Source organism: Phaethon lepturus, unplaced genomic scaffold, assembly GCF_000687285.1.
Source record: "Phaethon lepturus isolate BGI_N335 unplaced genomic scaffold, ASM68728v1 scaffold20547, whole genome shotgun sequence".
Classification (NCBI taxonomy): Eukaryota; Metazoa; Chordata; class Aves; order Phaethontiformes; family Phaethontidae; genus Phaethon; species Phaethon lepturus.
Window position 1 is genome coordinate 148,953 of NW_010554671.1, and position 23,772 is coordinate 172,724.

The 23,772-nt window shown below is 39.6% G+C and overlaps 1 protein-coding gene across 2 annotated transcripts in view; it reads right to left on the minus strand.

Moving 5' to 3' along the window:
- The window catches only part of NEO1 (neogenin 1), a 141,907-nt gene that overhangs the window by 60,256 nt on the left and 57,879 nt on the right, over positions 1 to 23,772 (minus strand). For both annotated transcript variants that reach the window (XM_010291935.1, XM_010291936.1), the window contains exons 5-6: positions 15,286 to 15,440; positions 14,309 to 14,429 (exon numbers count right to left, since the gene is read on the minus strand). In XM_010291935.1, the coding sequence (XP_010290237.1) occupies positions 14,309 to 14,429; positions 15,286 to 15,440 (276 nt within the window). The remainder of the gene's footprint in view (positions 1 to 14,308; positions 14,430 to 15,285; positions 15,441 to 23,772) is intronic.

The window sequence follows — 23,772 nt, forward strand, 5'->3', positions numbered from 1 at the left end:
CCGCTGCGGGTGCAGTCGGAGGATGGAGCTGGGCTAGGAGAAGCAGCCAGCTCCCACTGGAGCATCTCCCACTCCCCCCTTGGGTGGTGGGTATTCATCTATGGGGAAGCCAATTCAGGGAGATAAACCTGGACATAATTATCCTCCAGAGGGGAATTGAGGACAAGAACCTGACACAGTTCTCTGAATGAACTTTGTCTCCAGTAGACTTAAAAAACCAAATGCAATCCCCCATCCTGAGGAACAGACCCTGCCCCAAACAAAAGCAACCCTCATTTTCTTCACAAGATGAAACGGAGATGCTTGCTTACTTCTTTCTCTACACTGACATTGTTTCGCCTACAACAGGCAGGAAAAATGTCTTTTTTTTTTTTTTAATTGCCTTAGCTTCATTTACATTACCACTGGGAATGAGAACTGTTATTTACTCTTCACTCAATGCACACTACTTGCAAAAAGCTCACCAAAAATACAGACAAGCAAAATCCTAACTAATACCCAGTGACTATGACCTTTAAGCATTCATTTGGTTCTATATTCTAACGTAAAATGGACACTCTTGGGCACTGAATAAATTGGGACTATATGAATATCCTGATAAACACGTTCTGACCGTGAACCTGTTTTTTAAAGGAAGTCATAAAATCCCGTCTGATAAAGCACACTCCTCCCATTTTCATTTCACGACGAAATGCTTTGGTGTAGAGGAAACAATTTGATTTTTTCCTGTCTCATAAAACAACCATTAAAAAGGCGCGACAGACCTTATTGACGCATTACACGCAGCGGTGGGTCCGCAGAGGAAGGCAGCCTCTCCTAGAGACGTAGGCAGCAGCCCACGGTTTAGATCAGATACCAGTGTTTCAGGGGAGGATGTAAAGAAAAAAAGCCCTGCATGAATTTTGATCACAAGACTCAGGCTATACAAAAGAAGGAAGCGAGCCAAATGTATCTCTACGAATCTCTGAAGAGTTTAAAACTAACTGCTTTTAAACAGATTTTGTTATTGGAAAGAAATTCAAACCACAGCTACATATTGCAAAATGATGGGCATAATCTTAAAATTAGCAGTGAATGCTTCATTTTGTAAAAAGATTTGAGGTTTTTTGAATGACCACTCCTTGAGGAGACAAAGTCAAAAACCTTAAACAAAATACACATATAGAACCCAAGGCAGTAAAAATGCACGTAAATGCCCCAAAAGAACCCCGTACAGGTTATCCTCTTAATGTAAATATTCATAAATTGAACTCTTATGCAGAATAAAAATCTCTCAAGAACAGTAGAGCCTGCAACAATACCTGGTAATTTGATTTTAATATCTCGTTAACAGGAAAGCAACGCTTTTCTTTCAAAAGCAAACGTGCTCCGTTTGAGCCAAGCTCGCTATGGAATAGTCCCTAATAAAAACACCGCGTAGTTTTGGGAAGCGCTCGTTGTTACAGCAGCCATCTGCCTATTTGAAGAGTTAGGCAAGATCGCTCCCTCGGTCTAAAGTTTCACTGGGACTCTGCCAAGATAACTCATTCTATCACCTTGAGCAAACCGCTTCCCCACGCCTTCATTTCCAATCTCACCTTTCATGTTTTTCGTAGCGTTGTTCAGTTTTCCCTCACTGTTTGCATACCCAAGGTAACAGGGCCACAGATGCTGTCAAGTCTGTAAACACTACAAATAATTAAGAATAACAAGTTCAACCGGCCAGGTTTAGGACTAAATCACTGCTCTGATGGCAGAGCAGTACCAATACACTGGTACTATGATCAAACCACACTATTTAAGGATGTATTTTCAAAGAAACACTACTGGGTGACTGCTCTCTTTCTCTCTTTTCTCAGTAATAGCCTAAACCAAAATAAATTACCCTCAAGCTGCGGTGCTAATGGACCAAGAGCAATTCCTGCTACCGTCCAATGCTCCTTCTTGCAGATAGATTTGATAACCCTTGATTTTAAACGGAAATATTTTATTTAAATGACCGTAACGCTCCTCAGAGTTTCCTCTGGATAAAATATCCATCTCCCTATATAGGGTATCTGAAGTTAATGCGTGCCAGTCCAGAGGTGCCTGCAGTACGCGGGATTTACCTGAATGATAACCTACCTGGTTTTACTCCGAGAAATAACCTGGAATTGAAAAATAATTTCCCTCGGGTTGGGGTCTGTTGACACTTTAGATGCAGCAACAACTCTGGCAAGCTGAAGTTTCAACAGACGAGACTGCACACGCTGTTTGTATGTCTAAATTGTACTCATTTCTGCTAATCTCTTTATCAAACATCTACTTATTTCACTACTTATTTCTTACACGTAACGACTGCACTCTGGTTTTCTCTCGTTTAGGTTGACAGATACAATTATCTTTTCTTTTTAAGGGAGAGAAGATAACCAAGCAAACCTCACCTTTCCTCTCGTAGGCTATAGCCATGTACAGAGCAGTACTATTAGATGTGGTATGGGGTTTTTAGATTCATTTCCACTGGACTTCTCTCTTAAAGACCATATGTATCTGCTGCTTGCTTACCACTTACAGGCTACCTCAGACCCACCGTTTTGATAGAAACTAGATGAGGTATCAGGATGGTTGGGAATTCATGTAAAGGACACAAAAGCCAATCTTATGAACTCTTAATTAAGATTAAAAGATTTTTTTACTTTCTATTTTTAAAGAGGCAGGTAAAGTTCTTTTGCTTCTTCCTATTTCTAATTCTAACAGAATAGTAAACCCCATCAGCATTTTTAAAATATAACTTCTTACACTAGCAGAGACGCTTGGGAATTTGGCATTCGCATCACAGCACCCAAGAATTTGAGGTTATTCCCCAAAAGTACACGAACAAAGCCTATAGCAACACACGCAATATTTTAAACACAGATTACTCTGGTCATTGACCGCTATGAAAAACCCCTGATCGACGCGACTAAAAGGCCGTTATAGGTTAGATGATCTGGAGAAGAGAAGGAGACAGGACGCCGACTCTAATCCGAAGGTGGACTGTCCGTTGCTGAGACAGAGTAGCCCCTGTTAGCTCTGGGACTCAGAAAAGCAGACCCAGGGACAACCTTCCTCTTCCTCCTTCATCTGCCTTTAGCACCTTCAGTAATACCGTGTCTACAGGAAAACCATACAGAATCCATTTGTCTTTAGAAGACTTTGGCTCCACAATTATTAGTTTCTTTTTTTTGGGTGGGGGGAGAGGAGATGGGAGAGGGGAAACGATCGAGCCAACAAGAGAAATGCCACACCAGGGTATTTCTAATGCAGTGAGAACAGCGGCAATTTGCAGTTATGTACGCTACTGAAATTTTAGGTAAATTTGAATGCACATTATTAAAAATGAGTGTTAGATTTGTTTGATTTATTTATGGTATAAAACCATATGTAGAAAAAAGAATATGTAGGTTATATATATAGGTATAGAGCTTAATTAGGTTATCTTGTCGAGACTGCTGGAAAAATACGTGACATCAGAAGTAAAGAGACTCTTTTCCTAGATTCAGATATTCAACTGTATGAATCCTATTACATATGCAACCAAACTGTAAGCCAATCCTTTCTCCTGTTCTCCAAACAGCATTCAGGTCTCTCTAATATTACCGTATAATTTAGCAACTTTGAAATATAAGTAACCAGTTAAGACCATATCCACATGTTTGTTCCCCCCCCCTCTGGTGTGAGACCGACAAAATCTGATCTTTTCCTTTCCAACCCAAGGCTAGGATCAATTACAAATACAGGCTACTTCTGTCGATCTTCACAACCCTGTTTATTAACAATGAAGGCAGAGGAAATGCCTCCGGTAGGCGTGATAGGTATCAAGCTAAAGCTAATCCTGCCATTATACTTTTCATCTAAACAAGAAAGAAAACAAAGACCACTAAAAGCGCATCATGATACAATGAAAGTATCCTATACCTACAGTTGATCTTCACCCTGATTACTTTTATTTCCACCTATAACTAGAATACGCCTGCATTTGCTTAATACCGTTTCAGAGCTGCACGGCTTTGGTTCCTGGTAATTGCTGCCAATGAATTATCTAGTCAGGTAGCAGCCAAGCTGCCAGAAACAACAAGTACATAAAATATACGATGAGAAATGAAAAATGCAATCGGTGGATTCGGTAAATGATAGTACAGCAAGTGTATTTGCTTTTATTAGCCTTTCTGATGGCAAGAAGACTTCTATTGGGCTGAGGAACTCTGCTGGGAATTCAGGATAGCCCAGAGGAGACGATATGAAGCAGGGACTCAAAGCCTTTGAGCGTGTTTCCCAGCTGTCATACAGCGTATGCACATCCCAGTTCATTCCACTTTCGCTGTGGTACAATAAATATAGAAGAGATACAGGTGAAGGGTAGAAAACACGTATTAACACGTGTTGAACGTTTCTCAAAAGACATCAAAGCCTCTTCCTCCTAGAGGTTCTTCCTCTGCCTCCACCTATTATTCCTCTTTACAATATGACATGTAATTTCTTTAAACACAAGAACCTTTTAACCGTTCCTTTCACTCATGAAAACCAAAATTAACCAGGTGATGCTGTCCAAGTGTTTCAAAGTAAAACTGTGTAAGTAGCAATCACCGTAACCTGTATTTGCACCGCGCAGACTTTAAGGCGCACACGGTCTGGTACGTACACCTTCAGGAGGTTTCCAATTTCTTTGCCAAGTCAGCTGTAAATACAGTCATAAAACAAGAAATGAAAAGCAATAAGCGCAATCAAAGCATCCTATAAATTTTGTTATGCCTTCCTGCAATTCACCGCGCACTGGCAAACATTAATCTATTACTAATTTAATCTAAATTAGAGCAATTTATTTAAAGCGCATGCCAACTTTAAACATGAATAGTCTATTGAACGCAGAATATGAGAACTGCTTAGGTCCCAATTTTGTGAAGTTCAAATTCAAGAAGTTTGAGATCTAACGTGGTGTAGTTTAATCAGTTCGACTTCTCAATAAGACTATATATAAAGCAGGGGCCATAAAAAGGGAATAAAGGAAGGCCATTTTTTAAACAGGAATTGAGTCAAGAGATGAAGCTAACTGAATTAAAGCAGCTTTTTGGTAATTTTGAACATACATGCGGCCACGAGAAACACAAATGCTGACTTTCATCGAGGAAGACTAGCTAAGTAATGTAAATTAAAATCAAAATTAAACAAAAAAAAAGCCTTTCAGCATTAAAGAGGAGAACATACTGTTATGTTTACAGAAAATTAGCAATGAAGCATACACAACCAATAACAAAATATTCTCAGAGTTTGGCTTTGGTTTTACAAAACACTGTTTGAAGTCAGTTTGCAATTTCAGATGCTGTTTATGTTCCTGAAACACAACTTTCAACATGAGACTTACAAGCTGTTCATCCATCATTCATATGAAGCCATTTTGATATTACAAGGCAGCGATTGAGGCAGCAAGTTCGCAAAACCTTTCGCCTACATACAACACAAGCACTATCACTATTTTTTAAAAACTTCATTACACCACCAGTACTGAGGTCGTATTTTTTACATTAATCGATTTCAGAGTTTTTTGCAGTATTGTAGTATCTGTAGCATCCTAGAACTCTTTCATTTAAAAAGTTGTGTATTTTCACATGCAAATTATTTTTATGCATGTGATTATGTGGGTGCACAGAGTTTATGTGCACATACAGTGGTGAATGAGGAAATAACTTGGATTTTATAATACAGTTACTGCCACCAATAGACAGACTATCTTAAATGGCAGGCATCATATAGAAGATATTTGGCTCAAATATCACCGTCCCATAACATTCTGTATTGTTTCCTAAATTTGAGAGACAACTTTGGAGATAAACTGTGATAAACACTGGATTAATATCATGTTTTAATATGGCAACTGGTCGCTTACATTAAAAAAAAAAAGCCTTAAGTCTGAAGAGCAAAACAACCCACATGGATATATGTTGATATATGATAGACAAAAGTGGGGAGAATTCTTGAGGGGAGAGGAAATTCCCCTGCTAGTCTTGTCTCTAAAGATACCGATCGTAGTGGATTTTCCATCTTCCTACTTTTGGATCTTCTCCCCACATGAGACCAGACGGGCTCTCTCGAATCTCACCAGGTTTTCGATCCTAGCTGAGTTGGGTGCCCTTTGCCCAGACCCGCTGTCAGGTTCATTACCGTTTCCTGCTCCCCCGAGATCCACAATCCGTTTCTTTCGAGTACTTTTTCCTCTTTACAGAAAATCTGAATTCCTGGCTGCAACGGTTTGAAGCCTCACTATCCAGTTTTAATCTACAAATCGTTTCTTCTCAGGTGGATACCAAGACTTCTGAAAGCTACTCATGTAAAACACAGGAACCTCTTTCAAATTTCCTTGCATTAAGACACATAAAATTGTACAAGACAGAAAGAACATGAAGACGCTTCTGTTTGAGTGAGAAACAGAAGAGTCTTCAGGAAGAACACCCGAGTCCTTCCCTCTTATTCAATGGGCTTTTTTCATCTTGCTCCGACATTTCATCCAGAACACCCTGCATCTTTTTCAAGTACTTCCATCATCTCCAAGAACTCCATAGAATGCCACGGCTTGAGAAAATATTTAGTGTATTACCTTGAAAACAACACAAAACGTTCTTGAGTCAGAGGACGCAACTGCATACAAGAGACTCTACAAAATTACCTCTAAGAAGTGAGAAAGCCCGAGAATTTACATTTTATCTCTGTGAAATCATCCAAAATAAGTCCTGAAGTAACATGCGAGTTGCCTGCTTGAACCAGACAAGGGTAGAAGCTAAATTTATGTAATTTTGACATATGGAAAAATTTACATAAGTGCAACCAAGTTTTTCAAATCAGAGCACAAGCCTGCTAGTGCCAACTTTTGGATTTCTTTCAGCAGAAGCCAAGATTTGTCAAAAAGAAATGATATTTGCCTCCTACAACAGAATAATGGAACTCACAGATACGGAAAACAGAGTATTTCATATATCTTGATTTAAAGAAGGCTTTTGACATTGCCTCGCACAACATTTTCAAAAGCAAGCAAATATGTTCCAGATGAGGCTACTACAAAAGCGGATTCATAACCGGCTGGAAAAATCACACACAGAATAGTTCTCGGTGTCAGAAGGAAGAGGTGATATTGAACGGGGGTGTCCAGGAGGGTATGCAGAGTTCCATACCATTCAATCTATTTTTTAACAACCCAGATGATGGAGCAGAGAAAAGGCGCGTAAGGTTTAAATGAATGCAAAGTCAGGAGGGGTGCAAGCGCACCAAAGGGCGCATTTAGAATTTCAGAGCATGTTCTCGAAGGGGAGAAACAGCCTGAAAAAAGCCAACCTTCGCCGCTCGACAGGTCAAGCAAAAAGGGTCCAAGGCTTGACTAACAGAAAGTTGGAAATCCAACCATAGCTGGGAATTTTTTTGATTGGCTTCAGTCTAGGGGAGCTGAAAAAGCTTCTAAGAGTAGAATGCGATCGACTGAAATCTCCAAGTCTGTGTCAGCCTGAAGTAACCTCAAACAATCGAATACCGCTTGCGGGATAGAAATGTCAGATCTTCAGCACAATAGTAGCTGGAAATGTGCTGACTCCAGAAAACTTCGATCAGACTCCTGATGTTCTCCACCCTGCTGAGGCTCACCCTACCAAGAGTCCTGTCCACCCCATTTCACTGCTATCGGACTTGAGATAGCCCATGGCCAAACTCTGGCAGAGAAGTATCAACATAAAATGGAATTATTCATGCAGCAATGGTCCTGGACAGAATTCAGTTACACAATAGCACCAACCTAGGTCAATAAATGATGTCTTTAAAACTCTCGCGGAATTAGGATTCACGTAAAGCAGTGGAGGAATTATCATATAGTGCAACTGAAGTGGTGTTATACTTTAATCAAATTTGGTTTGTAATGTCAAACTCTGCCACCAATACCAGACATTTCTGTTTCTCATAAGCAGATCAGCAGGGAAAAGGATACCACAAAACTGTCATAATTTGACTATGATACTAAGACTATACACAAAGAAATCAACGGGGTCAACCCACACCTCTCAGAACGACAATTTTTCTAAATCATAGAATCCTACTAGTTAGGAGGGATCTCACCTTTGACCAGGATGCTCAGGGCCTTCTATAGGTGTGTCGTGAGTACCTCCAAGATTTCACAACCTCCCTGGGCAACATGTTCCAACTGCAACTACCCTCAGTGTGAAACTTGTTTTCTCTTATCTGATCAGAAATTCCCTTTTTGCAGTCTTTTCCTTTACCTCCCCCTGCTCTATGTCCTCCATCAGCTGGCTGAGCTGTTAGATGTTGTTAGGCTTCCATTCTTCAGGAATAATCAAACTCATTTCTCCCAGAGTCACAGCACATCTCAGTACACCACGTGCTCCAGCTCCCTTATTATCTTATTGTCTCCAGTGGGGCTCCACTATGCCAATGTCCTTCTTGTGCTGGGAAGCTTAAAATTGTCTTAATGCAGTCTCGCTACTGTCAAGTAGGGGGAAACAATCCCACCCCTCGACCTCCTGCCTACCCCACCAAGTCCTTTTCTGCAAAGCTGCTTGCCTAGTTGGCGGCCAGCCTCTACTGCTGCATGGAGTCACTCTGGCTCCAGGACTGCGCTTTTGTCAGCGCTGGACTCTGAGGTTCCTGCCAGCCCACTTCTCCAGCCTGGCAGGTCCCTCTCTCTGCCAGTGTATCTGCTGCTCCTCCCAATCTGGTATGAACTGCAAACCTGCTACAGATGTTCTCTGTCCCATCATCTAGATCACTGACAAAGATCTGAAACCCTCTGAAATGGTTCCAGCTCCAGATGAGGTTTGTCTCTCCTAGCTCCATCCCTGCACGTCCAGGCAATATCCTTCACTTTTCTCCTTTGCTTCCAACTTCTATGTACTTTCTTTTTGTGTTTGAGCTTGGTTAGGAGCTCCTTCTTTATACCTACTGGTCTCCTCGACACACATGCTCAAATTCCTGTGCTTTGGAACAGACCATTCTTGGGCCTTGAGAAGACCATCCTTCAGGATCAAATGGTTTGCCTCTTGCCCATCACCACAGTCTCTCATGGGAACCTGCCAAAAAGATCCCTGAACAAGTGTCAAAATCTCCTGTCTTGAAGTCCAAGGCTGTAATTCTGTTGTTTTGCTCAGTTCTCTTCGAAGCCTAAATTCAAGCATCTCATGATCGCTGCTGCCAAGGCTGCTCCTGATTTGAACCTCTGAATTTTTTTGTTCCTGAATAGCAGGTCCAACACACTACCTTGACTAATCACCCAGTCAGACACACGTAACCTGTGCCAGGAAGTTCTCTTCAGCCTACTCCAGAAACCTGCCACACCACCAAGCTGCCATTCCAGCACACACCAGATGGTTTAAAAACCCACATAAACACCAGGGCCTGCAATCTCCAGCTGTGTAAAGAAGGCTTCATCTACTTCTCCCCCTTGACTAGTTGCTCTCTAGCAGACTCGCAATGTTGCCCGTCCATCCTCTGGTCCTTAGGCATAAGCTCTCAGCTGGCTCATCGCCCTCCCCAAGGCAAAGCCACATGCAGTTTGGGTCAGCCCTCTCCATACAGCACGACCGGCTTCCTTGCCACATCCTTCCACAACAGCCTGTATCCATCCCTTGGAGCTATCTGGAGACGTCTCTGTAATCCCAAAGACCTCACAGCTCTGCAAGTACATGCAGACTTCTAATTCCTCCTCCTTCTTTCCCACGTTGGTAATATTAATTCACATGCAGAATACCCTTGCTTGGATAGAAACGATTTTTCATTAAAAATTTAAGTTTAAAGATAGTTTAGTTTAAATTTAAGTTTAAAGATAGCTCCACTATAAAAAATTCTCGGTGCGGTGTCCTACTGGATACCAGCAGTGTATTCAAGCCATTCACTTTAAGATCTCACTCCTAGCCGACTCACAAGCATGGCACAGAACAGCAAACCCTAACTTTTGCAGCATAGAAGTACAAAAAAAAAAAAAAAAATCATCACACAGCATACTACATTTACTTTGGAATTTTGAAAGTGATAGAGTGCATCTCAAATAATGGTTTGAAGCTGTTCTCTAAATAACGTGGCATATTTGTTTACAGGCTATGATTTTTCTTTATACAGCATTCAATAATCACTTTTTTTTTTTTTTTTTTGTGCCAGAGCACTTTTCAAATGCCTATCACATAGGGGTGACAGGGAACCATCTGCCTTCCTCCCCCAAAGGCACCTCCTTTTCCTTATTACCACCTGTTCTTTTTTCAGTCCCCAAATGACAATTCTGAGCAATGCCAGATACACTGGAAAAGGCCAGGTTACAGGTCCCAGCTGAATTTTTCACTCTTGTCACTAGCATTTAACCTCCAGGAAGAAAACCCAAATGTATCCATTACTGAGGTCTTCACAGACCACACAAAATAATGTTGTAAAAACAATGACAAGAAATAGCTTCGTTATAATTGAGCATATTAGTATTTCTGATCCATAATTGAGATGGTCAGAGGTTGACCAATCGGGATCAAATTATAAGTAAAAAAAGAAGAGGAAAGATTTGAAGGTTGCTGAGAAAGTCATTCCCAAGGCACGACTAAGGTTCTTCCTTCTCACCGGGATTCGTAGGAGTCCTCCATAGCAGCATTTAAAGGAAATAAGAAAAGACCATTCATCCTTTAATCAATGAGGCAAAGAGCATCGATATTGCTGAACGCTGGCAGAGAGCAAGTGTTAATTCAGGTACTTTCTCTTCTTTAGGTAGTTCTTAAATTCCTCCTAGAAGGCAGACCAGGCAGCAGAGTCACAACTCCACCGGAATTCCCAAAGGTACTCACAGCCTCCTGAGGGAAGACGCTGCCCGAGAAATAGGGATACACCTTCACATCTCCAAGTATTTGGAAAGCAGATGGGATGCCTTCCAACTCTCTTGCAGAACTCTACACCTGGAGTTTAGTAGGAGAAGAGTATTTAACTCAGACCATTTACCCGAGTCCTACTCCCTCTCCTCCCCTTTCAACCTTCGCAATTAGGAAGAACTGTCCTAACGTCTCTTCTCTCAGTGCCACGATTCCTTTGTATATTCCAGAAAAAGCAAAAGTTGCGGACTCTGTACAGCCAATTCAGTCTTCTTGTCTAAATTTATTAACAGAGAATTACAGAATTTGAAAATAAAAAGCCGCTCCAATAAGCCTTCAAATTACCCTAACCTTTTCAACCAGTCAATTGTTTTAGTATTTTCCACAAATAACTTCCGTATGTGCTGCAAGCTTTTCAGAATTCACCCCAAATACAAACACCACCAACCCAAAAGAAACTTCTTTCTGATCAACAATTATATTAAGCTTATTCTAGCAGATGAGAGTCTACATATATACCGGTCTCTGTGGCTATACGCAACATACACTCCCATACATTCACACACCAAAACTGTCACTGGGCGGAAGACAAGGTGAATCACCAAAATACTGCTACCTGTATTTTGTCAGGTATTGAAATCAATGTCCAAATACAGAAAGCTTTTGTTGTAGCAGATAATCACATTGTATACTTTAAGCCTATTATATTTAAAAATCATGCTACCATCTGAGACTGAAGAAAATTCGGATACAGAATATTTTACTTTCAGACCACTCAAAAACCCTTACAGTGCCCCTCAATAAAGCTATGGAGGAAATAATATCGTTCTAGGCAGCAAAACCCAACACGCTGGAAAATTTCCACACGAAGGGCTTCGACTGAAACAAGTTAATGTACAGAAGAGACAACCAAATCCCGATCTATGAGGTAAAGTTCAGTTTCGTTGGTTTAGTTCTATTTAACCTTTCTCAGCGTATCTTCCGCAAAGTCTGAGTAACTCGTGCCTTTTCCAGCTACTCAAACTCATCCCTGATGGCAGCCCACTACCTCCTTCCTCGCTGTCAGTTATACCACAATCAATGCAGCAGTCCATTTACAGATGCCCACACAATAGTCTTGGTTCGCTTCTTCAATGCTGGCCCGTAAAGAATGTGTGCAGCCTCTCTGACAAACTCCATAAGGTTTCTTCTTTCTAATTTAAATTGCATTTATTAAAGATCAATTTGATACGATCAGCAAAAGGGCTAACTGGAAATAGTTTGTAAACAGCCAGATGTTTGCCAATTCCATTTAGGAATGAGAAAACAGAGAACAGCAAGGGAAGGGACACACTGCTAATTGGGAAGAACTTTGATGAACACTTAATTAACACTTTTACACTGAAATTACTTTTCAAATTGGCAAAGTAGGTATTTCTCATCATCAGCTATGAAATAATAATAAAAACCCACCAGCTTTCCGAATTAATGATCAAAGCGTTCAGAAAAGTTTTTGCTCAAATTAGTGTTTTTCATTTTCATACCAAGTTAAACGTCAGGAAAGAACTACCATATATGATACCTTAATATTGTTTCCTTCTTTGCTGTTCATGTGTTGTGAGAAGATATTAAAATCTCAAATATCTCTATTTTCTTCAACTATGTATACCAGTTCTCGTATCTTACAACTAAGAGCACATTCATTCCTACTTGCACTACTTGTTACGCCAGTACTCCACAATAAAAAAAAGAATAAAATGCACTTTCAGTGATGTACCATGTGGTTATCTCTACTGCTGGGAAACAACAACTAATGCACATCAGTGTTACACAGGGAGTGCATTGTTAAAAACACTGCAGGCCATGTAACAGAACGATACGACTTCGTGGGTGTATTTTTACACCCGATACGAGACTCCACCAACACTGCGTCCATAATCCTTTGGCAGCATGCAAAAGAGAAAGGACAGCATTATAAGGCAGAGTCCTTTAGTACAACAGGACAAGTTGCCAGAGTAGAGCAGGAAGGAGAAACCACTGGGCAAACAACAGGGGAGGGAAAGGAAGACGAGTGAGACCACAGGAACTAAAATAATAACAGTAATAGTAATTTATAAACCACTACTGGGAACTGGGTGAAAGTACAAACTTGGGCAGGTCTTCAAAACCGAAGTAGGTTAATTGTTCAGTATTTTTCAAATGTGGAAAATATGGAATAATGCTTCCGCTTGAAAGATTTGGAAGCTACTCCGGTGATTCATGCATACAGCAGAAATAAAATTACTTTTAATCATTTTTCTGGCAAGCTGATGACAGTAGGCCATTGCTGGATCCAGCTGCCAAACACTACTCTGAGGTTGAAATCCCATGGCTCTGTAGTATTAAGGCTACTGAATCCAGTAGAGGGCACCTTTCATCCCCCAATTAATTGTGGAAAGTACATGCATCTCTTCAGCCAGCAATGAAACGCCCCCATATCCAAAGAAGAATTCAGAAGAAGTTATAAGTGCACAACTACTCTACAAAACAATCTGGAAAAAAATGGGAAGTCTGTCTCATAACAGTTTACGCTCTGTACGTTGAACACCAAAGCCAGGTCTAGCAGAGCCACATCTGCTAAAATTGCAAGCGTGACGTTCCGTCATGCCTCTGACCATACATATGACTGTTTCTCCTAAATCCTTTCCATCCAAATAAAAACGAAATCAGAATTTTGAAACAACAACCGAAAAAGACAGGCACCACAAAAGCCCCCAAAAGTACAGCATTAATATTTTCTTGTCTGACTTGCCTCTCCCCTCATCCCCATTACTATCGGTTTTCTTCCTTGCGCTCTTAGAAATTACTTTTAAGAACTGTGTGACCTGAAAGAGCAAAACAAGCTGATGCCTTAGCAATGCTATTTCTACTATCTTTATTCCTGGAAGATAGCAGTTCTTTAATAGTAACAGCAATTATTCTCTTTTAACATCCAAAATATGCAACGTAGGACATTGAAAGAAGGTGATTGTTGTTAGTAATTCTACTGACTAGAGCACAATAACAAATATTTCTCTTAAGCTGTCTTCTCTGCAGTCGCTATCTGCAGAAATGACAAAGCTTACTACTTTTTAAATTAATAGCAGAAAAAAGCTGGAATGACTTTGGTGTAAAATATTTCATTCGTGGTGCGCTCCGTAAGTGCTTTTTTTTCAGTTTTGTAATTTCAGTGATTGTTTTCATTTCGGCTATCCTGTTACTTTTTTAAAACCTCAGCATGCAACCACACTTCAGATTTCTGGCTACGGTTTGTTATCACACTAAATATTTCCAAAATATAAGGTGAATCCTATAGAATTCCTTAATTCCTCTTAAGTGTACAGAAGACCACACTGAATCATTCACATGATTTTAAAAAAACATCTTCTCTAGCTGAGCTATAGATACAACACATCATATGGAAAAGGTCCCTTGAAATTGTTCCTCCCCTCCTTTTAGCACTCTGCTGTCACGGTTTATCTTACCAAGGTCAAGTATTATCAGCTGGGCTCCAGCCTGTGCATTTCCAACATCATTTTCTGCAATGCACTGATAGAATCCTTCATCCGATTTCACCAGACCCAAAACTTGCAGGTTATGTTCTTTCTGAAGAGTAAAGGAAAAACGCAACGCGTAAAAATGGGTTGCAGTTACAAAAACAATGGTGTTACTATGGCACGTTACTATGACAGGAGACACTTCTGAAGAGTAACGTGGAAAAGTGTATTTGGAGTTCCCATCAGATTTCATCTCTTTTGCACTGAATCCTCAAATTATAGGGTAACAAAAAGCCACAGAAGCTCCTACTAATGGCTATCACCGTCTAGCATCACATATCACTGGTAAGTCATAACATTTCCACAGCCATTTTCACAATATTTTAAGCACTGAATATAACTGCACAGTTCACTGTTACAATCTTACAACCTCAGGTATATCCAATTATACAGCCATTAAGTTCTCAACTATGTCTCAATAATGACTTTCACTACATCTAAAATTTCCTTCTAGAAGTACCGGTGTGCCAAAACTCATGATCCACAACTCGGTTATATTTATATTTAAACTCCTGTTTGAAATTGTGATTTTCAGTGATCACAAGGCGACTGCAGAAAAACACAGCATCATTCAGTGTTCACAGCAAGTTTGTAATTTAACAGGTTCCACCAAAGTGTGTTTTTGCCACTCTGTGCACGTGTCTGTCTGTCTTTCGTAGAAAATCTAAGCTATAAAAAAATAGACTCATACCATATAAGCAACAAGCTTTAGCGTTTCAGTAAAACAACTGAATTACGGAGCATTAAATGTTTCAAGAAATAATTTCTCTTCCAGGCACAAAAGATCAGTAGTATGAAAGTAGGAAGCTGGTTCCATAAAAGAATCCAGCTTCCCTGCGTATGTGTTAGAGGACCAACAGACAGGTCAACAGCTTAAAAATCTGCAAAACGGACAGTTTACTTACAACGATTTTGAAATAGTCACTTGGGATCACCATGTCTCCATTCTTCACCCATTTCACCGTTGGAGTAGGTTTTCCGGTCACCTCACACTCAAACACAATGTCCATAGATTCATGAGCATAAATATTTGCAGGCCGCTTCAGAAATTCAGGAGGAACTTGAAATAAAATGGAAGACAGACAAAAAATGGTGTTAGCATCCACAAAAACACATCGGTTGGGCTCATACTCAGAAATACAGTAAGACTCAACACAAGACGACGGCTTCAGGGACTCAAGCACAAACAGTAGCAACGCTGGCAGAAATTTTCAGATGAGGGTTTGATAGAAGCTGATACAAGCTCTGCATTATTTCAAAATTACATTTGGGTCTGTTAAGCAGCCAGCCTTTTTAATCTGAAATAACCTCTTGAGAATACATGAAAGAAGAAATCGAACCAAGACGTATAAAGCGTGAAGTTAAAAAGTATTTTAAAACCAAGTGACATAGATGCCATTTGGAAAAAAGTATTTCTGTGGGTGAAGGACACGTTGTACTCTCCTATCTGCTGTCTGCATGAAGAGACCCCAGCAGGCAGTGGATTTCAGACATCAGTCACACTCTTCCTTCACCAACTCAGAGTTCATCCGAGCAAATCATTTAGTGCTTAATTGTGCAAGAGTTTTATGCTCCTTTCACAAATAAAAAAAAAATCTTGTGGGATAAGCTTCCAGCAAGACAGTGAAAGTTATACAAAAGCCTTCGCCCCCCTCCTGCAGCAAAGTTTATTAATTTGTAAAATGGAAAGATTGCAAGTTAGATTTGAAATTTTAAAAAATAAATAAATCGGGCCACGATGAAAATGGCTGTCTGCAACTTTTTCAGTAATCTGCACTTCGATGCACTGTAAGTCCCGCTGGAGCTCCCTAAAACACAGAACGGGGGTAGTGCAGTCAGGCTACCTCATATAAAGGGGTATATTTATATATACACACACACATATCATGACCAGCAACAATTTATTTATTCAGATAAAGTCCTTCAGTTGAGACACTAGAGATTTTTCAAGGAGTTCTTTGTACTCAATACTTAAGGCAGTAGGTAACCAAAAGCTAAAATTATATCAAAAAAAGGCTTTTAAAAATGAACGGACAGAGAACAGAGATGAAACTTTCCTAGGGTACCATAGCCTTGTGCTTCTGTGAAGAAACTCAGCTTATCAAAGAGACAGTGCTGTATTTGTCCAAAGATTTTCTTCTCCTAGCAGCAGAAAGAAGAGCTGTTTGCAAGCACATACGATTTGAATATCACCTATCACGAAGAACATTCACCTATTTATTTGTTTTTACTACACTCACCGACATTAGGGCAATTTGCTTACTTACATTGGCAGGTCTGATTGTTCAAGTTCCAGGAAAGTCAAAACCAGCCTTTTGCCCTTTAATATTTATCAAAGAAAGTCAATATGGAAGGGCTACAGAGTTTAGGCAAACATTTTACATGCTTCACCTATCAATGGGATTTCTTTCATGCTAGGGAATAAGGAACACTAACCATGGTTTACTTCTTCCTATGAAAGGATCATAAAGGTTTGTACGTGGAATTAGTATTTTTAAAAACAGATGGCTGGAGACAAGCAGGTCTCCAAAAAACCCTCAAGTTTTGGATTATAAATTAGAGAACATTTAACACATGGAAATATTTGTTTATAGAGCAAGACGACGGCTTAACTCTCAGATAAACACGTAAACCTACACCAGAAACTACGCAACGATGTACGTATCTATTCACTGCTGGATGTCTCTCACATAGGAGCAAAAAACTGGATGGGGCTGAGTCCAGCCGCCTATGACTTCAGAGATCCATTTCGTATAATCATTTCCATAAATTTACCAAAAACGCCATAAACTCCACCTTAAAATGATTTAGGTATTTTTTACTTATGATCTCTATCAGCTGGCTGGTATAACCGTATATAACTCTGACATTTGAAAACCATCTGCTGAATTTATTTGTGGCCAAATTGCGATTACTTATTCTTTATGAAAACAGTGCCTTTTATTTTAAATTTTTTATTCCTTCTTGGCGTTTTTATTTATTTTGAGCCGCACTATTTCTCCACTCCCTTCCACAGCCCAGCCTTTATTTTGGCAGGCTCAACAAGTCATGTTTGCTTAGTTCTGGTATGACAAGGCACCCACACCCTCCTTTCAGACCCTCTGTATTTGCTCTACTTGGAATTAATCTTTGTAGCCTGTAGAGTTTCAATTATTTGCATGCAATTTCAGATGTGTCTCACCAGTGACTTGAAAAATGGCATAAATATAGCAAATATCTTGCCCAATTCATTCTGCTACTGTATTTACCCTTCCCTAAATGCATCATACTGATGTCAGCCTGTGATAGATCATTGCTCTCTCATCGTTAGCCATTTTTAACTAATGAGTAATTTTGTTCCAGTCTGCTTGATCAATAGTTTATATTCTCATTTCCTTTCAACCTCTTTCTCCATATGGATACAGACACACACACACACACACACAAAAATATCGGCTCTTGAAGTGCTTACATAGATGAAAAAAAAGGAACATAAAAATTGGAAACATGAAAAGTTACGTTTTTCTGTGAATTTACAATACTCCTATTTTCATACTGTTCTTTACAGGCTAACATTTAATTCCTTAGCAATATATTAAACTTATTATGGGAATTCCAATAAACACAAGCCAATAACGTTCACTGTCAAAAGCACAAAAACTTGTAAAAAAAATGAATCCTATGACCTCGGAATACATGTAAATTGCTATAGTAAGTAGCTACGCTGTAAAACTCAAAGATGAGAAAAGGGATGTGTAAGAGAAGTTCAATAAGATCAGGAGTGGCTCTTAACACGAAAAATAGCTGCTCTGGGTTCAAGACTGCCTTTGCTGAAGTGAGTTACTTTATCAAAAGAAGTATTACGATACACTTTACCTTTAATTAAATCATATTTTTATGCAGTTTTCCATTTACTTCTACGTGTTGAACGGTTACCGCTTTCCAAAGTGTATTTAGACACCCTTTTATTTCAAGAACCGATGAGCATAAACGTCACAGAGGGGACACAGCAGACCTTCCCTCAATAAGAGGAGCATCAGAAAGGGCAAGTCCCTACTCCTTAGTATACACATGTCATCTGCCGAGCACAGACTGGGCAATGGGAGGATCCCATCAAAGTTCTCGGAGATCGATGTCTCTAGCGGAATTCCGCGTATTTTCCTCTTTGAATACGTTGCCAGCAGTTTGGCCTTCACTCAACATCCACCTACTGGGTAAGAGACCTCCGTGACACCTAGCAGAAAATAGGTAGCTTTTTAAAAGCAAACGCACAACTGAACCACAGAAGAACGAACAGGAGTCGTTTGGGAACGGCCATCGCTAAGCTGAACGGCTGAGAGATGAGGAGAGGTGACGAGGAGGGAGGAGCACCATAAAGGAACTGATGGACCATCACATCTGCAATAAAATTAGCGCAAAGTAAAATTCTGAGATTATTTCTGTCTTCTCCATGAATGTTTAACTTGTAATGAAGACGTTTGGAAAGTACTCAATCTTTAGTATCTTTAGCAACTGATACCGCTTTAACTTGGGGCATCATCCACAAACAGGTATTAATATTGAATCATAAAAGTCAGTATTTTTCTGCCACAGAAATGCAAGTTGAACCAGATATCCTATTACCTGCTGTCAAATATTTTTGATTGAGGAGATGAAGAATTTGAAACACATTACTTTTTCAAAGTGACTTTACTCTTCCGGCTTATGGAGCAAATGCCAAGCTGCTTACAAAGGGATAATAATATAAGTAGTACTCACTTTATTATCAATTACTTTCCAGTTAATGAATTGAAAAATGCTTTTAAAATACACTTTTACAGTTTAACTATGTCCGTATTTAGCATTCACAGAGATTAACACAATGTGAGTACAGATGTTTGTGGTAGAGAAGTTAAATTGATAACCAGAGAGCAAATGAGCCAATTACCATATAAAATAAGATTTGTAATGGAAGATTATGTGTTCTGTTATCAAACAGACAATTAAACTTCAAAGAATACTTGGCAGCTCAGCCCACTCTTCTATCTCCCTTAAAGTTAGCATGCAAATAACAACTATTTAAATTGCAAGATGCTTGCACAGCATTTCACACGCGCTGTGGTACCCTTTGAGAGTCCCTATCCAAGAGTATCTTCCACCCTTTTGTAGATTTAAAAGACAAAATATTTTGATCAGAACAGCAATCAAAGAAAGAAACAAAACCCCCACAATCTATGTCAGCATTGGTTCAAACTTCTAAGCTAAATCCTATTGAAGGTGAAATATTTGAAAAATAATACGCTTTTTTAAGCCAACAGCTGTAAAGCGGCGGGAAGAGCTGAGGGACTAGACATATGCAAGAGGAACTGCAGCCAAGTTGAAGTGGAAACAGGAATGGACGCTGGGCACGGATCCCATTCCACGAGTACGGGGGATCAGAAGGAGATGGAAACAAACTGCCCCAACGCTCTGCTCCCCAGTGGCGAAAGGCAACACGCTGCCATACAGGACTGCAGCTCTGATCTTCGTCCTTGTGCACCTGCGCGATCCAGCACTGGCAAAGTGGATCCAAAACTAACGTTGGCTTAGGATCCACATTGTCTGTGAGTTGTTTTTTAAATGCTCAAGGATTAGAAACCACTGAATAGCTATGCGGAGAGTACTAAAGCAGCATCACTTCTTCTGAACTTTACAAAACAACTGTTTCTTCAAATGTCTTTTTCAGTGGTCAGTAGCTCTTGCCTGTTCTCTCTCATTAAGCGAGAAATTTTGTGGCCTTCAGGGGCATAGTTGAAAGAATCTATTTTCAATTCAGCCATCTGTACTGCTTCAAATGAGAGAGCAATTAATTACATTCAGTTCTCCCCTCCATCTCTTGAAGAGCTTTCCTTTCAGTCTTACAATTACCGACGTAAGAACAAAGGTTTCTGGTTTCGCAATCCCGTTGCAAACCTGAAACATCAAGTCGAGCTATAACTACACAAGAGAAGGAAAAATTCAAGTTCTGCACAATTAACTAATCGGAACTTTCAACTTTCTTAGTTATAAGCATAATGAACCTTCTCCTACAACAACCAAATCCAAATGCTGCTATTTTAGACAAGATCTCATTTTAATGCACATTAACCTCTCACAAAAGTCAAATCCCCTCCACGTTGCTCCCCAGAAGGAGGAAGAAAACCCTAATGGTGGCAAAACAGCAATTCCTGATAATCAGACTTGAGCAACAAAGAAAATCCTGCAGAGGCGGAGAAGTGACCTCAAGCAGGCAGGCCATTTAGACCATCACAATAAGAAAAAAATTGAAAAGTCTGGGAAAAACCTAAAAGGGTTTGTTTTTTTTTTTTTTTTAAACTATCTGAAAGAGAACTAGGTGTTTTATGCCTAGGACTCCTCAAAGGACAGGCAGCTGCACCATTCTTACTTCCCAATACATTTAAAAAGCTGTCTGTCCTACATGAAGCACATAAACATAGTCTCATTTTGATGCAACAGACACACAGATTGCAAACTATACTTTAAAAAGACTCACTCTGTTTAAAAAGCATTAATAAATATGCTGTTGGTCCAAGCATAGCATCAGACTGAAACAACATACACATGGTCAGCTGCAAAAGGTAGATCTCATCTCTATTACAGGGTTTTGCTGTCGCCCCATGTCCTTTATCGCCTTCCTTGTTGCACGCAGATGAATTGCTCTCCTTGCTCCCATCAGTTCACCAAACTCCTGCAGACATGACTCCGCCGTGAACGAGAAGTCCCTTAAGAGCTGTGGGACTCTATATGCATCTTGTATGTATAACATGCTGGCTCACACTCATCAACATCACTTCGTGGTCCTCCCTAACTGCAAGTTGAAACTCATTAGCACCACCAACCAAAGGAGCTTTTCATCAGTCTGAACAGGTCTCTGGTAAGTCTGGAGTGGTGAAAAGCATCGTCTCTAAGTCAGGAGAACTTCTTCTACCTGTGATTGCTCTCCTAGCAAGGAGCAACTTGATGCAAAACCCACCACCTCGCTCAGCATGGCAGTACCACAAACCGACAAGACAATTCATAGCAGGATTGTGTTTCCTGATACGTATGATGCGTATGTTTTGTCACCTGCTGTTTTCTGTAGCCTGAACAAAGAATATGCATTAACCCCGCTGCAGGACTGCTCCCTTTGCACGCTGACGCAGTGTTAGAACTTCTTCAAGGGCTGCAGGCAGCCAAAGGACTGAAATGCCAAAAATTGATTCCCACACAGCAATTAGCAAGCACAAGACTGAAGGCACCATTTCTGCGTCCTCAGCCACTTACAAATGCCCTCAATCCCCAAAAATTAGGAGTGAGTTTTCCGAAGTCACACAATTAAATCACAGTTTTTGTCAACATCTCTTTACCCTCTTCCTTCTATACTGTTGTCCATGACAAGTATTTCTCTAGCAATCAACGCTTACCATTCAAATATAAAAGTATTTTCTAAATCCAAAATTCTTGCATACTCCAAATAGCACATATAAAAACTGAGCAGGCTGGATAATTTTTCATAGCGTTATCTCTGATTAAACATGGCTTAAGCATTCCTGGGTCAAATGACTTCCATTTTATAACTACGTTTCTGTAGTAGGTGGTATGCTCTGGGTAGAAGCCCAATCTGGTACTTCAGTTAACAACCAGGATTACCGATAGGATTTAAAGTGGGCATTTTACTATAAAACCCATTTCATACCAGCCTAAAATGGGAAACCCAGAGGAATTTTATTTTCTCCTCCGGGGAGAACAAGACATCCCATTAGGGTATGTTACAAATCCTATTAGAATCCTTATAAACTTAAATTTCTTTTTAACAACCGAAAGTTCATTTCTAAGGAGGATATAACTCTGCAATACGAGGAGCACACTGTTAAGCTGTTCAGTCGCACCTTGAATCAGGATTAACATATTCAGTGGCATCACTGCAAATACATAAGACCTTCTCCAAACCTACCTGTCAAGTGACAAACCCTTCTATTTTAATAGGATGTCTGCCAGGATTTCAAAATCTCTGAACATTTTTCGTAAATTTGCCAAACTGGAGAGTGTTTTAACAGATAGACAGTTCCATCTCCAAATCAGGCCACAGGACATCATCTCATTGCTTGGGCTAAGTTTGCTTTTCAGTGCTAACCCCAGAGAAGACGGCGTTACAAACTGACTGCATTTTCTTTAAACTAACAGCAATTTCCTTGCTCAGTTAGCTGAAACCAACTCATTCCTGTCAGCCAGCTAGTGCAACGCGTAGGGCGGACTTTGATGAAAATGTTTTAAATTATTGTAATTATTTGTTGTTTATTATATTAAATAATACTAATTTTAATATTAAAATTAATTTTAAATTAGCGTTGTGTTATCATAGTGCTTGGGAGCACCCTCAGAGCAGACCCACTATGTTAAAAACAAATGCAAAGCGTTTAAGTGTCGCAAGGCAAGCAATGAAATTAAACACATTCAGGATAAATTAGAACATTAAACCATGAAGGTGAGAGCAATAGTTGTCAAACATCTCAGTTATATTCACCTAAGTCTACGAAAATGTATTCTGTTTTATGGTATTAAAGTGTAATCACAAACTAGTTAGCAAGCCTACTGGTCTTCTAAATACATGTTTTTCCCAAATTTTGATTCTGCTCCAAAATAGCATGACATCCTTCACTTCCTGCCAAAACACATTCCCACCAAAACACGGGTAAAATATAGATTCATGTCTGACAGTGGAAGTTTTTATTATCTTTTAATTCTGTATTATAGCTGAACAAATTAGCTATTTTTCTTCAAGTGTATCCTTAAAAAAAAAAAAAAAAGGAAATTACACTTCAAAAGAGAAGTGGGCAATTATAATGTTCCTTCTTAAAAATGGCAAAGGTATATGGGTAAGTACTCTTGAGAAGAAAAAAAAAAAAAAAAAGATTTAAAAAAGCAAAACTATGTCACAGGCATAGATTTCCCCAAAGTCTTCCCAACCTCTGAACAGGGCTGTCATGTCCTTAAAACACACTTAAAATGCAGCTAGAAAATTTGCATAGCAAACAAAAGCTGACAAAAAGGAATCTTTTTAGAGAAATATCCACAGAACAGAAAACTGTCAAATGAATATGAAAAAAATAAGCAGAGTACCAAGACACAAAAAGGTTATATAAAAGTAAACTAGTACATGCACAGCATTTTTTACAGCACAAAAAAAGCCAATCGTTTCCTTGTTAGAAAATGAAAATTAATGTACCTATAGATCAATGGTTCCCTGTCTGCGGCATTCTGACCACATGAACGGTCAGGATGAATTTTTCCACATTTCTTCAACAGCTGAAGCAGAGAAAGGGACTATTTTTATATTTTATTAATGGGATCTCTGATAGACTAGTTAGACTCTGCTCATCAGCTGAAAAGGCACAAACCAGCAATCAATGTGCCGC